Here is an 18,505-nt window from a genome sequence, read left to right on the forward strand (position 1 = left end):
CACAAACAAATCCCAATCCTCTTAAGAGATTTCAGCAATGAGTCTTCCCTTCTCTTTGCATCTCTGATTTCTCTTGACTCACCTTGGGCTGGTATTTGAATGTGAAGGTATGGTTCTTTCAGGAGGGAGGAAGTTCTCAGGCAGAGAGATTTTTACTTAAGGTCAAGTAGATTTTTCTTTCTGTCACTAATTCACACATTCTTTTCCCCCATTTGTGCTCATGATCTCTATGACCCAAAAGAAACATCTAGAACTTTGAGCCATGCTCAAGCTCCTTTACCCAAAATGTTTCCATCTGCTGTCTTGTCTCAGCTTGTAACTGACTTCTGCTCTGATTCCAATGGAGTCAGAAGGGGCAGGTGATGAACATGCCTGGGAGGCCATCTGTGTCAGGATGAAACTTATGTTTTGATGATGCTTCATTTACTCTTTACAATGTCTGTTGTGGAGATAATGGTGTCTGGGAAGTGGAAAAAGTGACACTCAGGGTAGATGTCCTTGAGCTGTACTGTGGCTCAGACTGGACACCAGCACATGTGATGACCTTGGAAACCAATAGGGAAACTCACTTAGAGAATGGGGAATTTCCTCTGGAATCTCCCTATGGACGAGGAGGACTTAACAGTTTGAACAGTCTCCTAGTTTGCATTAACTGTCACCTTGAGATTGTTCAAAATCTCCTTAGGGCAACAAAAAGTCTTGATGTACAGACCACACTAGTCAGGAGAACAAGTGAGTGACCCATCTGCCAGCTGAAGTACAAAACTCCTCAGATTCTGTTCCCAAAGTCCCATCCCCAGGCTATATCAGTAAGAAGAATAGAGAGCCCCTGATGTACCAAACGTAAAGGTAACTTTCCAGAGACAGGCTCCCAACCTTGACAGAGGATCAATTCTGTAGCAGAGTAAAGAGTTGGAAAAAGAATTTCCAAATTATACCACCCAGGAATCAAGCTCATGTAGCTCTTCTAATATGTAACAAAATAGATTTTAGATCAAAATTAATCAAACAAGATAGAGAATGACATTTCATATTCATTAAAGAACAATCCCACCGGGACTATATTTCAATTTTGAACATTAATGCCCATAAACAAGAGCACCCACATTTATAAAAACATTACTAAATCTTAAATCACACTTTGAGTCCCATGCACTAACAGTGATAGAGTTAAATACCACACTCTTACAAATGGACACTTTATGCAGACAGAAAATTAAAAAAAGAAATAAAGAAACTAATAGACCTTAAGACTGAAATGGACCTAACATATCTACAGAAAATTTCACCCCAACACAAAAGAATATACTTTACTAGTACCTCATGGAACATTAGCCAAAATTGGCTGTATATTTGGGTCAACAATGCAAGTCTTATTTGATACATAAAAATTAAAATAATCACCTGTATCTTTTCTGACTACAATGGGTTTCAGCTGGATTTCAACAACAACAGAAACAATAGAAAGTCTATAAACTACTGGAAACTGAACAGCTCTCTATGGAATTACCACTGAGTCAAGAAAGATAAATTAAAAGCTTCATAGAATTAAATAAAAATTAATGCAGAATATACACAAAGATATGGGACACAGTAAACTTGGTGCTATGAGGAAATTTTATAGCACTAAGCACATTTATTAGAAAATTAGAGGTATCTCTTAATAGTGACTTAATAGCATACACAAAGTCTCTAGAACTAAAAGAAGAAAACACACTCAGGAGGAGTAGATGACAGCAAAAAATAATCAAACTCAGTGATAAATCAATAAAATACAAACAAAGAATTAATGAAATGAAGAGTTGGGTCTTTGAGAAAATTAACAAAAGAAACAAACTCTTATCCCAACTAATGGAAAGGCAGAGAGATCATACAAATTAACAAAACTTCAACTGAAAAGGGAAAATAACACACACCAAGGAAATCTGAAGATTCATTAAGTCATACTTCAAAATGCTATTTTCTGTGAAATTAGGAAATATTAAAAAAGGACAATTTTTTATTTGCCTACATGTAGTAATATGAGGGGCGGCGGGGCTGCGTCCCCAACACTCCAGCTGCTTGCCCGGCTAGCTTTACCCGAAATAATTACACAGACACTGTATTCTTTTAAATACTGCTTTGGCCCATTCCTATCTAGCCTCTTCTAGGCTAATTCTCACATCCCAATCAACCCATCTCTAATAATCTGTGAGCACCAGTCTTACCGGGAAGATTCTAGCCTAAGTCCATCCTGGGTCGGAGCTGGGGCATGGCGTCTCTCTGAAGCGTCTGCTCCAGAGAGGAGAGCTGTGGAGTCTGCCCTCACTTCCTCTTCCTCCCAGCGTTTTGTTCTGTTTACTCCTTCCGCCTATCTCCTAACCAATGAGAGCCAAGCAGTTTCTTTTAATTTAACCAATGACATTCCTCCATCATTTCCCCTTTTTCGGTTTAAACAAAAAAAGGCTTTAACTTTAACATAGCAAAATTACATATAACAAAACAGTTATCAAGTAAAAGTTACATCAGAAACATTTATACATATAACAAAATTGACCGTAAATCTCTATCAATAAAGCAAAATCTATACTAATGCAAATTATTCATGTCTATATCATATCCCCCTTTAAATGTAAAAGAACATTTATAAACCATATTTGGGAACATGGGCGCAGTTTTTTCTCTCCAAACTGCTTCCTGCTGAATGGGGGCGTCGTTAATTAGGTCTTTCATGGTATAACCTGTGTGCTAGTTTCATCTCAGTTGGCAGTTGAGCGAAGCAATTTTCTGAAGATGTTCACAGCAACCCTTCAGGAGGACGTGGTCCATCATACCAAATCGGAATAGAAGAAATGACCAGGGTCTCATCCTCTGTGAAAACAAAAGAAGACTCTCTCCAAAGCATCATATCCTTAGACCCAAATTCTGAAATCGTAATACCCTTATATCCATTCTGGTTTAGCTTGGCAGCCCATGTAATGAAATGTCTCTCTGTACTTAGCTCCTTCACAGTCAAAAATTTTAAAGAAAACACAATGTACATAATCCAGACTCTTTGTGAATTTTTCATTTTTGCGTGGCTTATTTTTCTTTATTTCTTTTAATCTCTTAACTATATGTACTCTGTCTCTTTAAAGACTTTACCTTTTTTTTTTAAAAAACCATTAACTTTATTCTCTATATTCTTTTTCTTCTCTCTCCCAAGCCTACGTACATTCATTCAACAGTGTGACTCATTTAGTGGTCTGAATCTGTCCTATTGTGAATCTGCAATTTTTTACTATCCAGGAGCACTTTTGATTTGCGCCTTTAAATCACTAGGCGCTTAAGAATCTAAGCTGTGACATTCCTGGGTTAACTTTTTGCTTTTTGAGCGCATATCTTTGACCTGGAATAACTCTTTAGAGCATGCTGTCTTTGAACTCTCAGAGATCTGCCTGTCTCTGCCTCCCAGGCATTGGGATTAAAGGTGTTTGCTACTACACCTTGAACTCACAGAGATCTGTTTGTCTCTGCCTTTTAGGCACTGGGATTAAAGGCGTGTGCTACCACACCTTGAAGTCACAGAGGTCTATCTCCCTCTGCCTCCCAAGTGTTGGGATTAAAGGTGTGTACTAAGACACACAACAACTCTCTTCCTTTTTTTGTTTTTTGCTTTAAGAACTTCAACTTTCAGCTTGCATATATTTTTAACACACTTTAAACCATTCAGAAATTTTCTCTGTCTTTGAATCTCTCTTTACTGTATATCTCTCTTTTTCTGACCACATGAGTCTTTAATTTACCAAGCAATCTCAGTAGGACTAAAGGCGTGGCTTTGCCGGCTGGATCCAGCCCATTCCTTAGCTTTCCAGCCTCATGGCTGAGGTACTGGCTGTAGCCATGTTTATAGCCAACACTCTATGATGTTTCAAGGTCCCTGCCAGCCAGCGAGCTACAACAGACAACACTCAAGTCCTCTCTCTGTAGCCGGCCCTCCTGCCTCAAACAGTCAGAGTTTGCCCTGGCAGGATGGCCCAGAAAGCCGGCATTTTTAAATGGCGCAGATTTTTTCCTGCTATGGCTGAAAACCTAAAAGCATGTGTTCAGCTTTTCGTCAACACTGTTTAAGTGTTTCGTGGCAGGACCTCTTAATGAGCTGCAGGGTTTTGCAGCTGAAGCTGAGTCAGGAAGCCTCTCTTAGATGAGAGCTCTTGCTTGCCTCTATCAAGCAGAGCAGACCCAAGAAATTGTCATAAGAAACATGCTTTACTCTATTCTTTTCCAATCTTTCTCAGGCTTTCTGTGGACTCAGTTAGCCCCACGTTGGGCGCCATTTGTAGTAATATGAGGGGCGGCGGGCCTGCGTCCCCAACACCCCAGCTGCCTGCCCGGCTAGCTTTACCCGAAATAATTACACAGACACTGTATTCTTTTAAATACTGCTTTGGACCATTCCTATCTAGCCTCTTCTAGGCTAATTCTCACATCCCGATCAACCCATCTCTAATAATCTCTGAGCACCGGTCTTACCGGGAAGATTCTAGCCTAAGTCAATCCTGGGTCGGAGCTGGGGCATGGCGTCTCTCTGAAGCGTTTGCTCCGGAGAGGAGAGCTGTGGAGTCTGCCCTCACTTCCTCTTCCTCCCAGCGTTTTGTTCTGTTTACTCCTTCCACCTATCTCCTAACCAATGAGAGCCAAGCAGTTTCTTTTAATTTAACCAATGACCTTCCTCCATCACCTACAGATGCCTGAGATGTCTTATTTTTTTTAAATTTTTTTGTTGAAAAAAATTTCTGCCTCCTCTCTGCCTCCCATTTCCCTCCCCCTCCTCCCATTCCTCTCTCCCTCCCCCTACTCTTCTCTCCCTCTCTCTATTTCTCTCCCCCTCTCCCTACTCTATTCCCTCTCCCTCCTGAGTCTGAAGAGCAGTCCGGATTCCCTCCCCTGTGGGAAGTCCAAGGTCCTCCCCACTCCATCCAGGTCTAGGAAGGTGAGCATCCAAACAGGGTAGGCTCCCACAAAGCCTGTTCATGCAGTAGGATTGAAACGTAGTGCCATTGTCCTTGGCTTCTCATCAGCCTTCATTGTCTGCCATGTTCAGAGAGTCTGGTTTTATCCCATGCTTATTCAGTCACAGTCCAGCTGGCCTTGGTGAGTGCCCAATAGATCAGCCCCACTGTCTCAGCGGGTGGGTGCACCCCTCGTGGTCCTGACTTCCTTGCTCATGTTCTCCCTCCTTCTGCTCCTCATTGGGACCTTGGGAGCTCAGTCCAGTGCTCCAGTGTGGGTCTCTGTCTCTATCTCCATCCATCGCCAGATGAAGGTTCTATGGTGATATGCAAGATATTCATCAGTATGGCTATAGAATAGGGTCATTTCAGGTTCCCTCTCCTCAGTTGCCCAAGGTACTAGCAGGGGACATCTCCCTGGACACCTGTGAGCCCCTCTAGAGTCAAGTCTCTTGCCAACCCTAAGTTGGCTCCCTTAATTAGGATATATACTTCTCTGCTCCCATATCCACCATTCCTTTATCCCAACCATCCCATTCCCCAAGCTCCCCCCATCCTCCCCTTCTCACTTTTATCATCCCATTTCCCCTTACCCCCATCCTACCTCACCCCCAAAATCCCAGTTTTTGCCTGGCAATCTTATCTACTTCCCATATCCAGGTGGATGACTACATATTTTTCTTTGGGTTCACCTTCTTATTTAGCTTCTCTGGGATCACGAATTATAGGCTCAGTGTCATTTTTAATGGCTAGAAACCAATTATGAGTGAGTGCATTCCATGTTCATCTTTTTGGGTCTGGGTTACCTCACTCAGGATAGCGTTTTCTATTTTCATCCATTTGCATGCAAAATTCATGATGTCATTGTTTTTTACCGCTGAGTAGTACTCTAATATGTATATATTCCACAGTTTATTTATCCATTCTTCTATTGAAGGGCATCTAGGTTGTTTCCAGGTTATGGCTATTACAAATAATGCTGCTATGAACATAGTTGAACAAATGCTTTTGTCATATGATAGGGCATCTCTTGGGTATATTCCCAAGAGTGGTATTGCTGGGTCCAGGGGTAGGTTGATCCCGAATTTCCTGAGAAATCGCCACACTGATTTCCAAAGTGGTTGCAGAAGTTTGCATTCCCACCAGAAATGGATGAGTGTACCCCTTACTCCATAACCTCTCCAGCATAGGCTATCATTGGTGTTTTTGACTTTAGCCATTCTGACAGGTGTAAGATGGTATCTCAAAGTTGTTTTAATTTGCATTTCCCTGATTGTTTAAGGAGGTTGAGCATGACCTTAAGTGTCTTCTGTCCATTTGAACTTCTTCTGTTGAGAATTCTCTGTTCAGTTCAGTGCCCCATTTTTTAATTGGGTTAAACAGCATTTTAAAGTCTAGCTTCTTGAGTTCTTTATATATTTCGGAGATCAGACCTTTGTCTGTTGCAGGGTTGGTGACGATCTTCTCCCAGTCAGTGGGTTGCCTTTTTGTCTTAGTGACTGTCTCCTTTGCTTTACAGAAGCTTCTCAGTTTCAGGAGGTCCCATTTATTTAATGTTGTCCAAAAGGACAACTTTTTTAGTAGATACCATTTACCAAGGGTAAGTCAAGATCAGACAAACATTGAGATAGCCCTCTAACCCCCAAAGAAATAGAAGCCATCAATAAAGTCTCCCAACCAAAAAAGACCAGGACCAGATAATTTTAGCATAGAATTCTACCTATTTCAAAGAAGAGTTAATACAAATACTTCTCAAATTCCACAAAATATATTCAGAAAGAACATTTCCCAATTCTTTTTATGAGGTCAAGTTATTTTGATACACAAACCACACATAACAATCAACAAAGAAAGAGAATTACAGCTCAGTTTCCTTTGGGAACATAGATGCAAAAATATCCAATAAAACTTACAAACAGAATCCAAAAACTCATCAGAGAAGTGTTTTACCATGATGTTGTGGACTTCATCATATGAAAATCTGTCAGTGTAACCCACCATATAAACAAACTGAAAGAAAAATAATCCACCTAATTATCTTATTTGATGCTGAGAAATTCTTGGAAAAAATCCAACAATCCTTCATAAATGTCTCATAGAGAACATAAATGCAAGAGACATATCTGAACATAATAAAGGCACTCTACAGCAAATTGAATGGAGAAAACCTAAAGCAATTGCACTAAAATCAGGGACAAGACAAGGCTGCCCACTCTTACGATATCAATTCAAAAGAGTTCTTGATGTTTTAGATAAACCAACATGAAAACTGAAGGAGATCAATGGGATATAGTCTGCAAAAGAAGAACTCGAAGTGTCATTATTGGAAGATGATATGATTGTACACAAAACTGAGCTCAACAACTCTACCAGGGAATCCCGAGAGGTGATAAAAACCTACAGTGAACTGACTGGTTACTAAAGTAAATGAAAAATAAGTAGCCCTCCTATATACAAATGATAAGTTGGCTAAGAAAAAAATCAAGGCTAAAACACCCTTCACGTTATCCACAAATATTAGAAATTATCTTATTGTATGTCTAAGTATGTGGTTTGAAAGAAAATGTCCCCCCCAAAGGGAGTAGCAATCTTAGAATGTGTGGCTTTGCTGAAGTAGGTATGGCCATTTTGGAAGAAGTGTGCCACTGTGGCAGCAGACTTTGAAGTCTCTTTTGGTCAGGTTTTGCTTCTGTGACAGACAGTCCATCTTCTGTTGCCTAGAAGATGTAGGACTCTCAGTTACTTCTCAAGACCCATATCTGTCTGCACACCACCATGTTCTTCATCATGATGATAATAGAGTGAACCTCTGTAACTGTGAGTAAGCCCAATTAAATATGCTCCTTTATGAGTAGACATAGTCACAGTTTCTCTGCATGAGAACAGAAGCCCTAAGACACCAAGTAAAGGTTAAGAACTGCAAGTCTTTGAAGAAAGAAATTGGAGAAAGGTATCAGAAGATGGAAAGAATTCCCATGCTCATGGAACAGTAGGATTAATACAGTAAAAATGGCCATCTTACCAAAATCAACCTACAGATTCAATGCAATCCCCATCAAAATTCTAACACTATTCTTTATAGAACTTCCAAGAACAAAACTCAATTTTGTATGGAAAAACAAAAACTCAAGATAGTACAACCAATCCTGTACAAAGGAATTTCTGGAGATAACACCATCTCTGATTTCAAGCTCTACTATAGAGCTATAGTAATAAAAACAATATTTTATTGGCAAATAACAGACAGATATTTCACTGGGAAGAGAGTAGTGGGTAGGAGAGGAGGGAGGGGAAATGTGGTCAGGATGCCAAACAAACAAACAACAACAACAACAACAACAAAGTAGTCTCAACCAAGTCAGGATGTACATTTCTTTAAATTATTGTCTTAATTGATACTGGAGGGCCCAGGTCACTGTGGACAGCATCATTCCTAGGCAAATGGTCCTTGGTTGTATAAGAAAGCTAGCTAAGTGTGGGCCAGAGTGTGAGCTGCAAATGAGTCAGCAAGTCATATGTTTTCTGCTTTGAATTCCTTCAGTGCTACAATATAGCACAGTACCAGAAAGGTAATGGACTCTAGTCTCTCTCCTAAACAGCTCCTTTTCAGGGTGTTTTTATCACAACAACAACAAAAGAAACATAGAGCACAGTATAGGGAAGACACATCTATTTGACTCACTGTGATTTTTACTCAAGAGCAATCCCCTGAGCACCGTCTGGGCAAAGAGAAGGTGGGATTGAGACAGCAGTGACTGGTCTGAAAGTGCTTTTACAGTCTATTATATTAGTGTCTCCTGTTTTTTTTAAACCATCCACGATTTCTCTGTTTAATCCAGCTGTCCTGGAACCCATTCCATAGACCGGGCTGGCATGTATCTAAGAGATACATTTGCTTCTGCCTCTTTCATGCTTAGATTAAAGGTATTCAGTACCATGCTCACTTGTGTTTTGTCCTTTTAACTTCAAGAGAAATGTCCTAGGACTTTTCCTCTGAAATTTTCTGGGCACAAGGCTCCTTCTGACAATTCCCTTTCTCAGGATTCACACTACTTCCAACTTTAGTACAGGGCTTTCCAGGACAAATCTGGAACCCTGTCTAGACCTACAGTAGAAGGAATTAGGAGTCTGAAAGAACACAGTGATCATGATGAGAGACCCTGCATCCCACCTGTGTTGAACATATCAGGTAAGGACTCATTTGACTTCTTTCCATGCTTACTGTAGCCCTGAGCATAAGACTGATCATTGGTTTCCAGGGGTCATAGCGGAGCATTTGCTCAATGATCTGAAAATTGTGTCCCTGAGCCATGGTCTAGCAGACTGCCTTCCATTCTGTCCCTACTCATCTTGAGCTCCCTCCCTAAATCCTGCTCTAACATACCGGCTCCCTCCTTTGTCTGAGAACAACTTTCTGCACGGGAACTGTTAAGGTCTCTTCCCTCCTGGCATCTCTCAAAGGGAAAAATATAATTATTACCAGGAATCACTTAATAAAAGGCAAAGGTTACCCAGGGAGATCAGAGAGGACATGTGTATAGCTAACACATAATGTTAGATTGTTGCCTTGAAACCCTCCATAGGAAGATGGAGCACACAGTCCTTTCAAGGACAAACAGGCCACCTCTTCAACAACTCTGAGCACATGAAACTCCTCACACAACTGCTCCTGGGTCTCTCTCCTGAATCACTAATTTGACTGGTGACGTTAGTGATAAAGGGTTGATCTTCATCGTTAGTCATCACTCAGCTGGTCTCTTTTCAAGCCTCAGAGACATTTCTGTCACCTTCCTTCAGGGATTAAATAAAAAATATGTAGACTGATTGCTCAGCTCCGTCTCTGTGTCACAAGGACACATAGGCATGATAGATGCTCCCTGCTTTGTGCTGACAGACCCAAGGCAAGAACAGAGCAGATGTCAGCCCCAGGATGAGCCATTGTTCCTGAGGCCATGGGGATGCTTATCAGCCTTGTTGCACAATTTGTGTCTTGGTGAAGGAACATAAAGGGAAGCTGAGAGGGATGCAGGGCATCACTGAGATTGGAAGCGTTTGAGCAGTGCCTTGGACTCAAACCCCACCACTCACAGCCCATTAGATTCTGTGAAGTGCGTCTTTCTGAGAAAAATCTCAGCCCAGAAGGAGGAAGAACAGCAGACCCCAAGTTCTGTATTGGAGCTGAGGTTCTTCTTTTCAGACGGAGGACAGCAAGTGAGAAGATTGATGGAGTCCTCTGTGCTTTTCTGCAAGGGGTGTACCCCCTGGCAGAGGCTTCTGCTCACAGGTAAGGGTACCCAACCTCTGACTGTGTGAGGATGGGAACTCAGAGGCAGACTGGAGTCTCTTAAAGAGCAAAGGATCTTGAGAGGAGACTCAAGGTTTCTATTTGTAGTTATGGTACAAAACGTACAGTCAGGGACAGAGGCTCAGCATCCAGAAGCTCTCAGAGGAGAGCAAGTGATGATGGTAAGAGAAAAGCCTTAAGAACTCCATATTCACAGTGAATTTCATTGGCTGCAATGTTCTGAAGACTGCTGTTCCCCTTCATGACAGCATGACCCTCCAAATAGAGATCAAATGGGACAGCTAGTGAGATGTCTCAGCGTGGGAAGATATGACAACATGAAACCAATCCTCAGCTCCCACACAGTAGATGGAGAGAACAGACTCCTGCAGGATCTACTCTGCCCTCCACATAGGTGCTGTGACATGCACACACACATGCATATGTGGCATATGTGCCCAGCACAGATTTGTGGCATACATCTTCATATGTGTATAAGAAGACACATTATATTGGGGTTTTATGGTCAGAGTTGATGGGGCGATAGACTAGGTCTCTACCTCTATATGTGGTATCCTTCGGTCAACCAGCTGGACCTCTTTCTATCCACGTACTAAATTCCCCACATTTCCAAAGGACCTAGCTGGTTGTTTCCAGTCTCACCATTGAGGAAGGAGCTACCAGGGGACCACAAGGAGACACCAGTCTTCACAAATACATACCTATATTTACATAAGTAAATCTAAAATCATTTATTTCACACTTAAATATATTTATTACCCTAAGCTCCAAAACCAAAAGATAAACAAACAAACAAAAAGCCCTGGTTCTAGTGAACTTGATATCAGTAAACCCTAAAGATGAATTCATAGTTTGAAGAGAATCACAAAGGGAACAGAGAAAAAATCAGAAAATGAGGACTCTCCAGAGACGGCGTTCAGAGAGGCAGTGATCCTTACACATATACTCTAGGTGAGGATGGATAAGGGACACCGAGTCAGACAACCAGACAGACACCTGAGCAGAGAAATCCTAAGAGGAAACAACTCACTCTGAGTGAATTGAAGTCATGTTGCTTATGTCTGCAAATGGGGGTGAGCACACCCCAACTCATACACCAAAGCTGAGTGATGCCCACACCCATGTATTATTGGTGCTTTTTCTCAATTGCCTTCTAGTCTCCCTTTTAACCTTCTGGCACCTGTCCACCACCGCCCGTGAGACCACTGTGTCAGTGCCACCCCTAGTGGCTGAAGGAGATGACGTCCTGTTCCTTGTCCGCAATCTGCCAAAGGACATTCAATCCTTAGCCTGGTTCAAAGGGCAAGGAAACACAACAGAAAAAATTGCAACATATACACTGCACAACGATTTAAGTAGGCGAGGTCTTGCGTACAGCAATAGAGAGACAATATATCACAACGGATCTATGCTGTTTGAGAAGGTCATCCTGAAGGACTCAGGATTCTATACCCTACAAACCTATAATAGACATGGAAAAACTGTATCAACAACATCCGTGATCCTCAATGTGAAAGGTAAGTGATTCACTGTGAATCTGTGTAGTTTGAACAATGGACACAGCTTCTCAGGACATAAAGCCCCATCTTAGACAAATACTAAATACCCAACTTAGGAGGATCTCTCTCTTCCCTTCTAGCTTATCTTTGGAAGTGTGGGCGCCTTTCTACCTCTTCACAGCCCAGGATTGAATCAGTGCCACCCAGCGTTGCTGAAGGGAGAAGTGTTCTTCTACTTGTTCGCAATCTCCCAGAGCATATTACAGCCTTTCTCTGGTTCAAAGGAGAGAATGACTTAAAGAGGGGCCTTTTGGCTTTCCACCATTTACCATTCAAAAAACCAGTTTTTTGGGGGCCTGCATACAGTGGCAGGGAAACACTCAACAGTGATGGGTCCCTGCTGCTTCACAGTGTCAGTCAGAAAGACCGTGGACTGTACATACTGCGAATTCTGAGAACAGATGGCAAATATGAAGAAGCAAAAGTGCAACTCCAGGTGGACAGTAAGTGATTCTCTGTGAGTTTTCAGGGCTGGGTGGGGCTTAGTCACACAGGACTGCCATGGCGAACTTAGCCTCCCTTCCCTCTTGCACTATGTCCCTGGGTGGAGGTTTGAGCACTTAGTGTAGAGACAAATGACCATAGACCAGCTTCCATCTTCTTACTCTGTCTGTGTCCGTGAAATCCTTGAGGTAAAGCAACTCAGCTTAATATATCCGAGTCATCCCTCAGTCTACTGGGGCTCCAGACCAGGGAGCCCTGGGTCCTGTCATCTTTAATGGCTGGACTAAAGTGCCCCAGGGGACCATTTTCTATTACAATACTCTTATATCCTCTAGAACCTGATAAGAAACAACAGTTTTAGAACATCTGTGTCGAATGGGGATATTTATTATCTCCAAATTAAGAGAGTCAGTAACAAAATCCAGGACCTGGTAGAGATGATGGAGGAGTGCTTCGTACATACTTGCTCCATCTGCTCTCTTATATCACCCAGGAGTCCTAGCCCAGAGCTTGAACTGCCTGCAATGGTCTGAATCATTTTGCCTCAATCCGCAATTAAAAATGTACTATAGATTGTCCACAGCGCAATCTGGTGGTGGCATACTCAACTGAGGCCTTGTCTTGTAAGATGACTGCTAAGTTGTGTCAAATTGATAAAAACCCATCCAGCCTAATTCCTAAGCCTTTTTAAAATTTTGTTTTATTAATATTTTTTAATATAAACTTTTCTCAGTTTACATAGCTATCCCTGTTCCCACTCCCCCCCTCTACTTGCTACCCTTACTTTTCCCCCATCACACCCCCTCATCCAACTCTAAAAAGTGTAAGGTTTCCCATGGGGAGTCAACAATGTCTGACACTTCACTTCAAGGTATGAACAAGGTCCTCCCCACTATATTGAAGCTGAGCAAGATATCCGGACAAAAGAATGTGTTCCCAGAAGCCAGTTCAAACACTACGGATAAAACCTGGTCCCACTGCCAGTGGCCCCACAGACAGCACAAGCCCCACAACTCACCCTCACATTCAGTGGGCCTGATTTGGTCCTATGCAAGTTACACCGCTATCAGTCCAGAGTCAGTGAGCTCTCACTACTTCAGGTCAGTTGTGTCTGTGGGTATCACCATATGATCTTGACCCCTTTTGTTCATATTATCAGCCCTGCCTCTCTCAGATAGCTCAGCCCAGTGCTTTGCTGTAGATCTCTGTATCGGCTTCTATCCCTTGCTGGTTGAAAGTTCTATGATGACAATTAAGATAGTCATCAATCTGATTATGGGGGAAGGCCAGTTTAGGAATCCTCTCCACTGTTGCTTAGTCTTATCTGGCATCGTCCTTGAGGATTTCTGGGAATTTCCCTAGTGCTATGTTATCAGTAGCCTTTTATTGGCTCCGTCAATCAAGATATCTCTTTCCTTTCCCTAACTGTCCTTCCCCCTTCTTGATCATCCCATTCCCTCATGTTGCCCTCCTTCCTGTCCTTCTTCCATCCCTTTCTCTTTCCAACTTCCTTCTTCCCCCTCCTAATTTTCTCACATCTTTTTAATTTTTTTTTTACTGATTTTTATTGAGCTCTACATTTTTCTCTGGTCCCTTCCCTGCCTCTCCCCTATCCTTCAACCCTCCCCCAAGGTCTGCATGCTCCCAATTTACTCAGGAGAGCTTGTCTTTTTTTACTTCCCATGTAGATTAGATCTGTGTATGTCTCTCTTAGGGTCCTCATTGTCTCGGTTTTCTGGGATTGTGATTTGTGGGCTGGTTTCTTCGTTTTATGTTTAAAAATCACTTATGAGTGAGAACACATATGATAACTGTCTTTCTGGGTCTGGGTTACCTCACTCAAAATAACGTTTTCTAGCTTCATTCTTTTTCCTGCAAAATTCAAGGTGTTGTTATTTTTTTCTGCTGTGTAGTACTCCACTGTGTGAGTACACCACATTTTCCTTATCCATTCTGCGGTGGAGGGGCATTTAGGTTGTTTCCAGGTTCTGGCCATGACAAACAAAGCTGCTATGAACATAGTTGAGCACATGTCCTTGTGGCATGATTAAGCATCGTTTGGATATATACCCCAAAGTGGTATTGCTGGGTTTTGAGGAAGGTTGTTCCCTAATTATCTGAGAAATTGCTACATTGACATCCAAAGGGGCTGTACCAGCTTGCACTCCCACCAGCAATGCAGGAGTGTTCCCTTTACCCTACAGCCTCTCCAGCATAAGTTGTCGTCAGTGTTTTTGATCTTGGTCATTGTTACAGGTATAAGATGGAATCTCAGAGTTGTTTTGCTTTGCATTTCTCTGATGACTAAGGATGTTGAACATTTCCTTAAGTTTCTTTCAGCCATTTTAGATTCCTCTGTTGAGAGTTCTCTGTTTAGGTCTGTACTCCATTTTTTATTGGATTATTTGTTCTTTTGATCACCAATTTCTTGAGTTCTTTGTATATTTTGGAGATCAGACCTCTGTCTGATGTGGGGTTAGTGAAAATCTTTTCCCATTCTGTAGGCTGTTGTTTTGTCTTGTTGACCATATTCTTTGTTTTATAGAAGCTTTTCAGTTTCAGGAGGTTCCATTTATTAATAGTTTATTTCAGTTTCTGTGCTGCTGGGGTTATATTTAGGAAGTGGTCTCCTTCTCAGGAGATCTTGTCTGTTTCCCCTTCCCTGGGGAATCCATGTATGTCTATCTTAGGGTTCTCCTTGTTATCTAGCTTCTCTGGGATTGTTAACTATAGGCTGGTTATCCTTTGCTTTATGTCTAATATCCACTTATGAGTGAGCACATACTGCATTTTTCTTTCTGGGTCTGGGTTACCTCATTCAGGATGGTTTTCTCTAGTTTCATCCATTTGCATGCATATTTCAAGATGTCATTGTTTTTACTGCTGAGCAGTACTCCTTGTGTAAATGTACCACATTTGCTTTATCCATTCTTCAGTTGAGGGGCATATAGATCTTTTCCGGGTTTTGCCTACAAATATTTCAGTTATGAATATAGCTGAGCAAATATCCTTGTGGTATGAATGTACATCTGTTGGGTATATGCCCAAGAGTGGTATTGCTGGGTCCTTAGGTAAATTGATTCCCAATTTTCTGAGAAAACACCATACTGATTTCCAAAGTGGCTGTACAACTTCGCACTCCCACCAGAAACGGATGAGTGTTCCACTTACTCTACATCCTCTCCAACATAAGCTATCATTGGTGTATTTGATCTTATTCATTCTAACTGGTGAATGTTATCTCAGAGTCATTTTGATGTGCGTTTCCCTGATGGCTAAGGATGGTGAACTTTTTCTTAAGTGTCTTTTGGGCATTTGCAATTCTTCTTTTGAGAATTCTCTGTTTAGATCTGTACTCCATTTTTGATTGAATTATTTGGTAATTTGATGTCTTGTTTCTTGAGTTCTTTATATATTTTGGAAATCAGTTCTCTGTTTGATTTGGGGTTGGTGAAGATCTTTTCCCAATCAGTAGACTACCATTTTGTCTTAGTGACTGTGTCCTTAGCCTTACAGAAGTGTCTCAGTTTCAGGAGGTCCCATTTATTAATTGTTGCTCTCACTGTCTGTGTTATTGTTGTTATATTTAGGTAGTGATCTCCTGTGCCCATGTATTCAGGGCTGCTTCCCACTTTCTCTTCAGTGATGATCAGTGTGGCTGGATTTATGCTGATGTCTTTAATCTATTTGGACTTAAGTTTTGTGCATAGTGATGGATGTGGATCTATTTGCATCTATTTTATGTTGATATCCAGTTATGCCAGCCTCACTTGTTAAAGTTTTCTTTTTTCTTTTTTTTCTTTTTCTTTTTTTATTGAGAAAAGGAAAAAAAGTATCCGCTTCCTCCCAGCCTCCCCTTTCCCTCCCCCCCTCCCCCTCCTCCCCCCTCCCCCAAACTCCTCTCCCCCTCCCTCTCCAGTCCATAGAGCAGTCAGGTTTCCCTGTCCTGTGGAAAGTCCAAGGTCCGAAGAAGTTTTCTTTTTTTTTCATCAAATAGTTTTTGCTTCTTTGTCAAAAATCAGGTATTTATAGGTGTGTGATCAATATCAGGTTTTTGATTCAATTCCATTGTTACACCTGTCTGTTTTAAATGCCAATATCAAGCTGTTTTCATTACTGTAGGTCTAGAATAGAGCTTGATGTCAGGGATGGTGATGCCTCTGGAAGATCCTTTATTGCAGAGGATTTTTGGGCTATCTGTTTTTTTTTTTCCGTATGAATTTGGGTTCTCTTGAGGTCTGTGTAGAATTGTGCTAGTATTTTGATGGGAACTACATTGAATCTGTAGATTGCTTCTGGTAGGATTGCCATTTTTATTATGTTGATTCTACCTATCTAAGAGCAGTAAGATATTTCAATTTTCTTATATTTTCCACAGTTTATTTCTTCAAAGACTTAATGTTCTTGTCATACAGGTCTTTCACTTCTTTGGTTAGTGTTACCCGAAGATATTTTATGTTATTTGTGGCTATTGTAAAAGACAATGTTTCTCTGATTATTTTCTCACCACCTTTATCATTTGCATATAGGAAGGCTACTGATTTTTTTTTTAGTTGATCTTGTATCTTGCTACGTTTCTGAAACTGTTTATCAGCAGTATGATTTCCCTCATCAAATTTTTGTGGTCACTTATGTATACAATCATATCATCTGCAAATAGCGAAGATTTTTTTCCAATTTGTATCTGGGTTTTTTGTTGTCTTATTGTTCTAGCTAGAACTTTGAGTACTATAAAGAATATGTATGGAGAGAGTGTACATCCTTGTCTTCCTGATTTTAGTGGAATCACCTGAGTTTCTTTCCATTTAGTTTGATGTTGGTTGTCAGCTTGCTGTTTATTTATTTATTTATTGATAAAAGGAGAATAAAAAAAATTTTCCACCTCCTCCGAGCCTTCCATTTCCCTCCCCCTCCTCCCACTCTTCTCCCCCTCCTCCCACCCTTCTCCCCCTCCCCCCACTCCTCTCCCCCTCCCTCTCCAGTCCAAAGAGCAGTTAGGGCTCCCTGCCCAGTGGTAAGTCCTAGGTCCTCCCCCCTCCGTCCATATCAAGAAAGGTGAACATCCAAACTGGCTAGGCTCCCACCAAGCCAGCACATTAAGTAGGATCAAAACCCCGTGCCATTGTCCTTGGTGTCTCATCAGCCCTCATTGTTCGCCATGTTCAGAGAGTCCAGTTTTATCCCATGCTATTTTGGTAACAGTCCAGCTGGTCCTGGTGAGCTCCCAGTAGATCAGCTCCACTGTATCAGTGGGTGGGTGCACCCCTCATGGTTCCGACTTCTTTGCTTATGTTCTCCCTCCTTCTGCTCCTCATTGGGACCTTGGGATCTCAGTCCATTGCTCCAGTGTGGGTCTCTGTCTCTATCTCCATCCATCACCAGATGAAGGTTCTATGATGATATGCAAGATATTCGTCAGTATTGCTCTAGGATAGGGCCATTTCAGGTTCCCTATCCTCAGCTGCCCAAGGAACTAACTGGGGACCTCAGCTTGGGCACCTGGGAGCCCCTCTAGGTTCAAGTCTCTTGCCCACCCTAAAGTGGTTCCCTTAACTAAGAATTGTGGTTCCGAGCTCCCCTATCCAACCTTCCTTTATCCCAATCCTCCTGTTTCCCCAAGTTCCCCCCTCCTTCCCTTCTACCTTTTCTCTCCCCATCTCCCCTTACCCCCATCCCACCCCACCCCCAAAATCCCAATTTTCTCCCCGGCAATTTTGTCTACTTCCCTTAGCCAAGAGGATAACTATATGTTTTTCCTTGGGTTCACCTTCTTACTTAGCTTCTTTAGGTTCACCTATTGTAGACTCCGTGACCCATATTTATGGCTAGAAACCAATTATGAGTGAGTACATCCCATGTTCATCTTTTTGGGTCTGGGATACCTCACTCAGGATAGTGTTTTCTATTTCCATTCATTTGCATGCAATATTCGAGAAGTCATTGTTTTTTACCGCAGCGTAGTACTCTAATGTGTATATATTCCATACTTTCTTCATCCATTCTTCCATTGAAGGGCATCTAGGTTGTTTCCAGGTTCTGGCTATTACAAATAATACTGCTATGAACATAGTTGAACAAATGCTTTTGTCATATGATAGAGCATCTCTTGGGTATATTCCCAAGAGTGGTATTGCTGGGTCCAGGGGTAGGTTGATCCCGAATTTCCTGAGAAATCGCCACACTGATTTCCAAAGTGGTTGCACAAGATTGCATTCCCACCAGCAATG

At 41.7% G+C, this 18,505-nt stretch overlaps 1 protein-coding gene across 1 annotated transcript in view; it reads left to right on the forward strand.

Moving 5' to 3' along the window:
* The window catches only part of LOC142854739 (pregnancy-specific glycoprotein 22-like), a 53,783-nt gene that overhangs the window by 26,302 nt on the left and 8,976 nt on the right, over positions 1–18,505 (forward strand). The window contains exons 6-7 of the mRNA XM_075980940.1: positions 11,433–11,792; positions 12,119–12,277. Coding sequence (XP_075837055.1) covers positions 11,433–11,792; positions 12,119–12,277 — 519 coding nt within the window. The remainder of the gene's footprint in view (positions 1–11,432; positions 11,793–12,118; positions 12,278–18,505) is intronic.

This window comes from Microtus pennsylvanicus, chromosome 1 (genome assembly GCF_037038515.1).
Source record: "Microtus pennsylvanicus isolate mMicPen1 chromosome 1, mMicPen1.hap1, whole genome shotgun sequence".
NCBI classification, from domain to species: Eukaryota; Metazoa; Chordata; class Mammalia; order Rodentia; family Cricetidae; genus Microtus; species Microtus pennsylvanicus.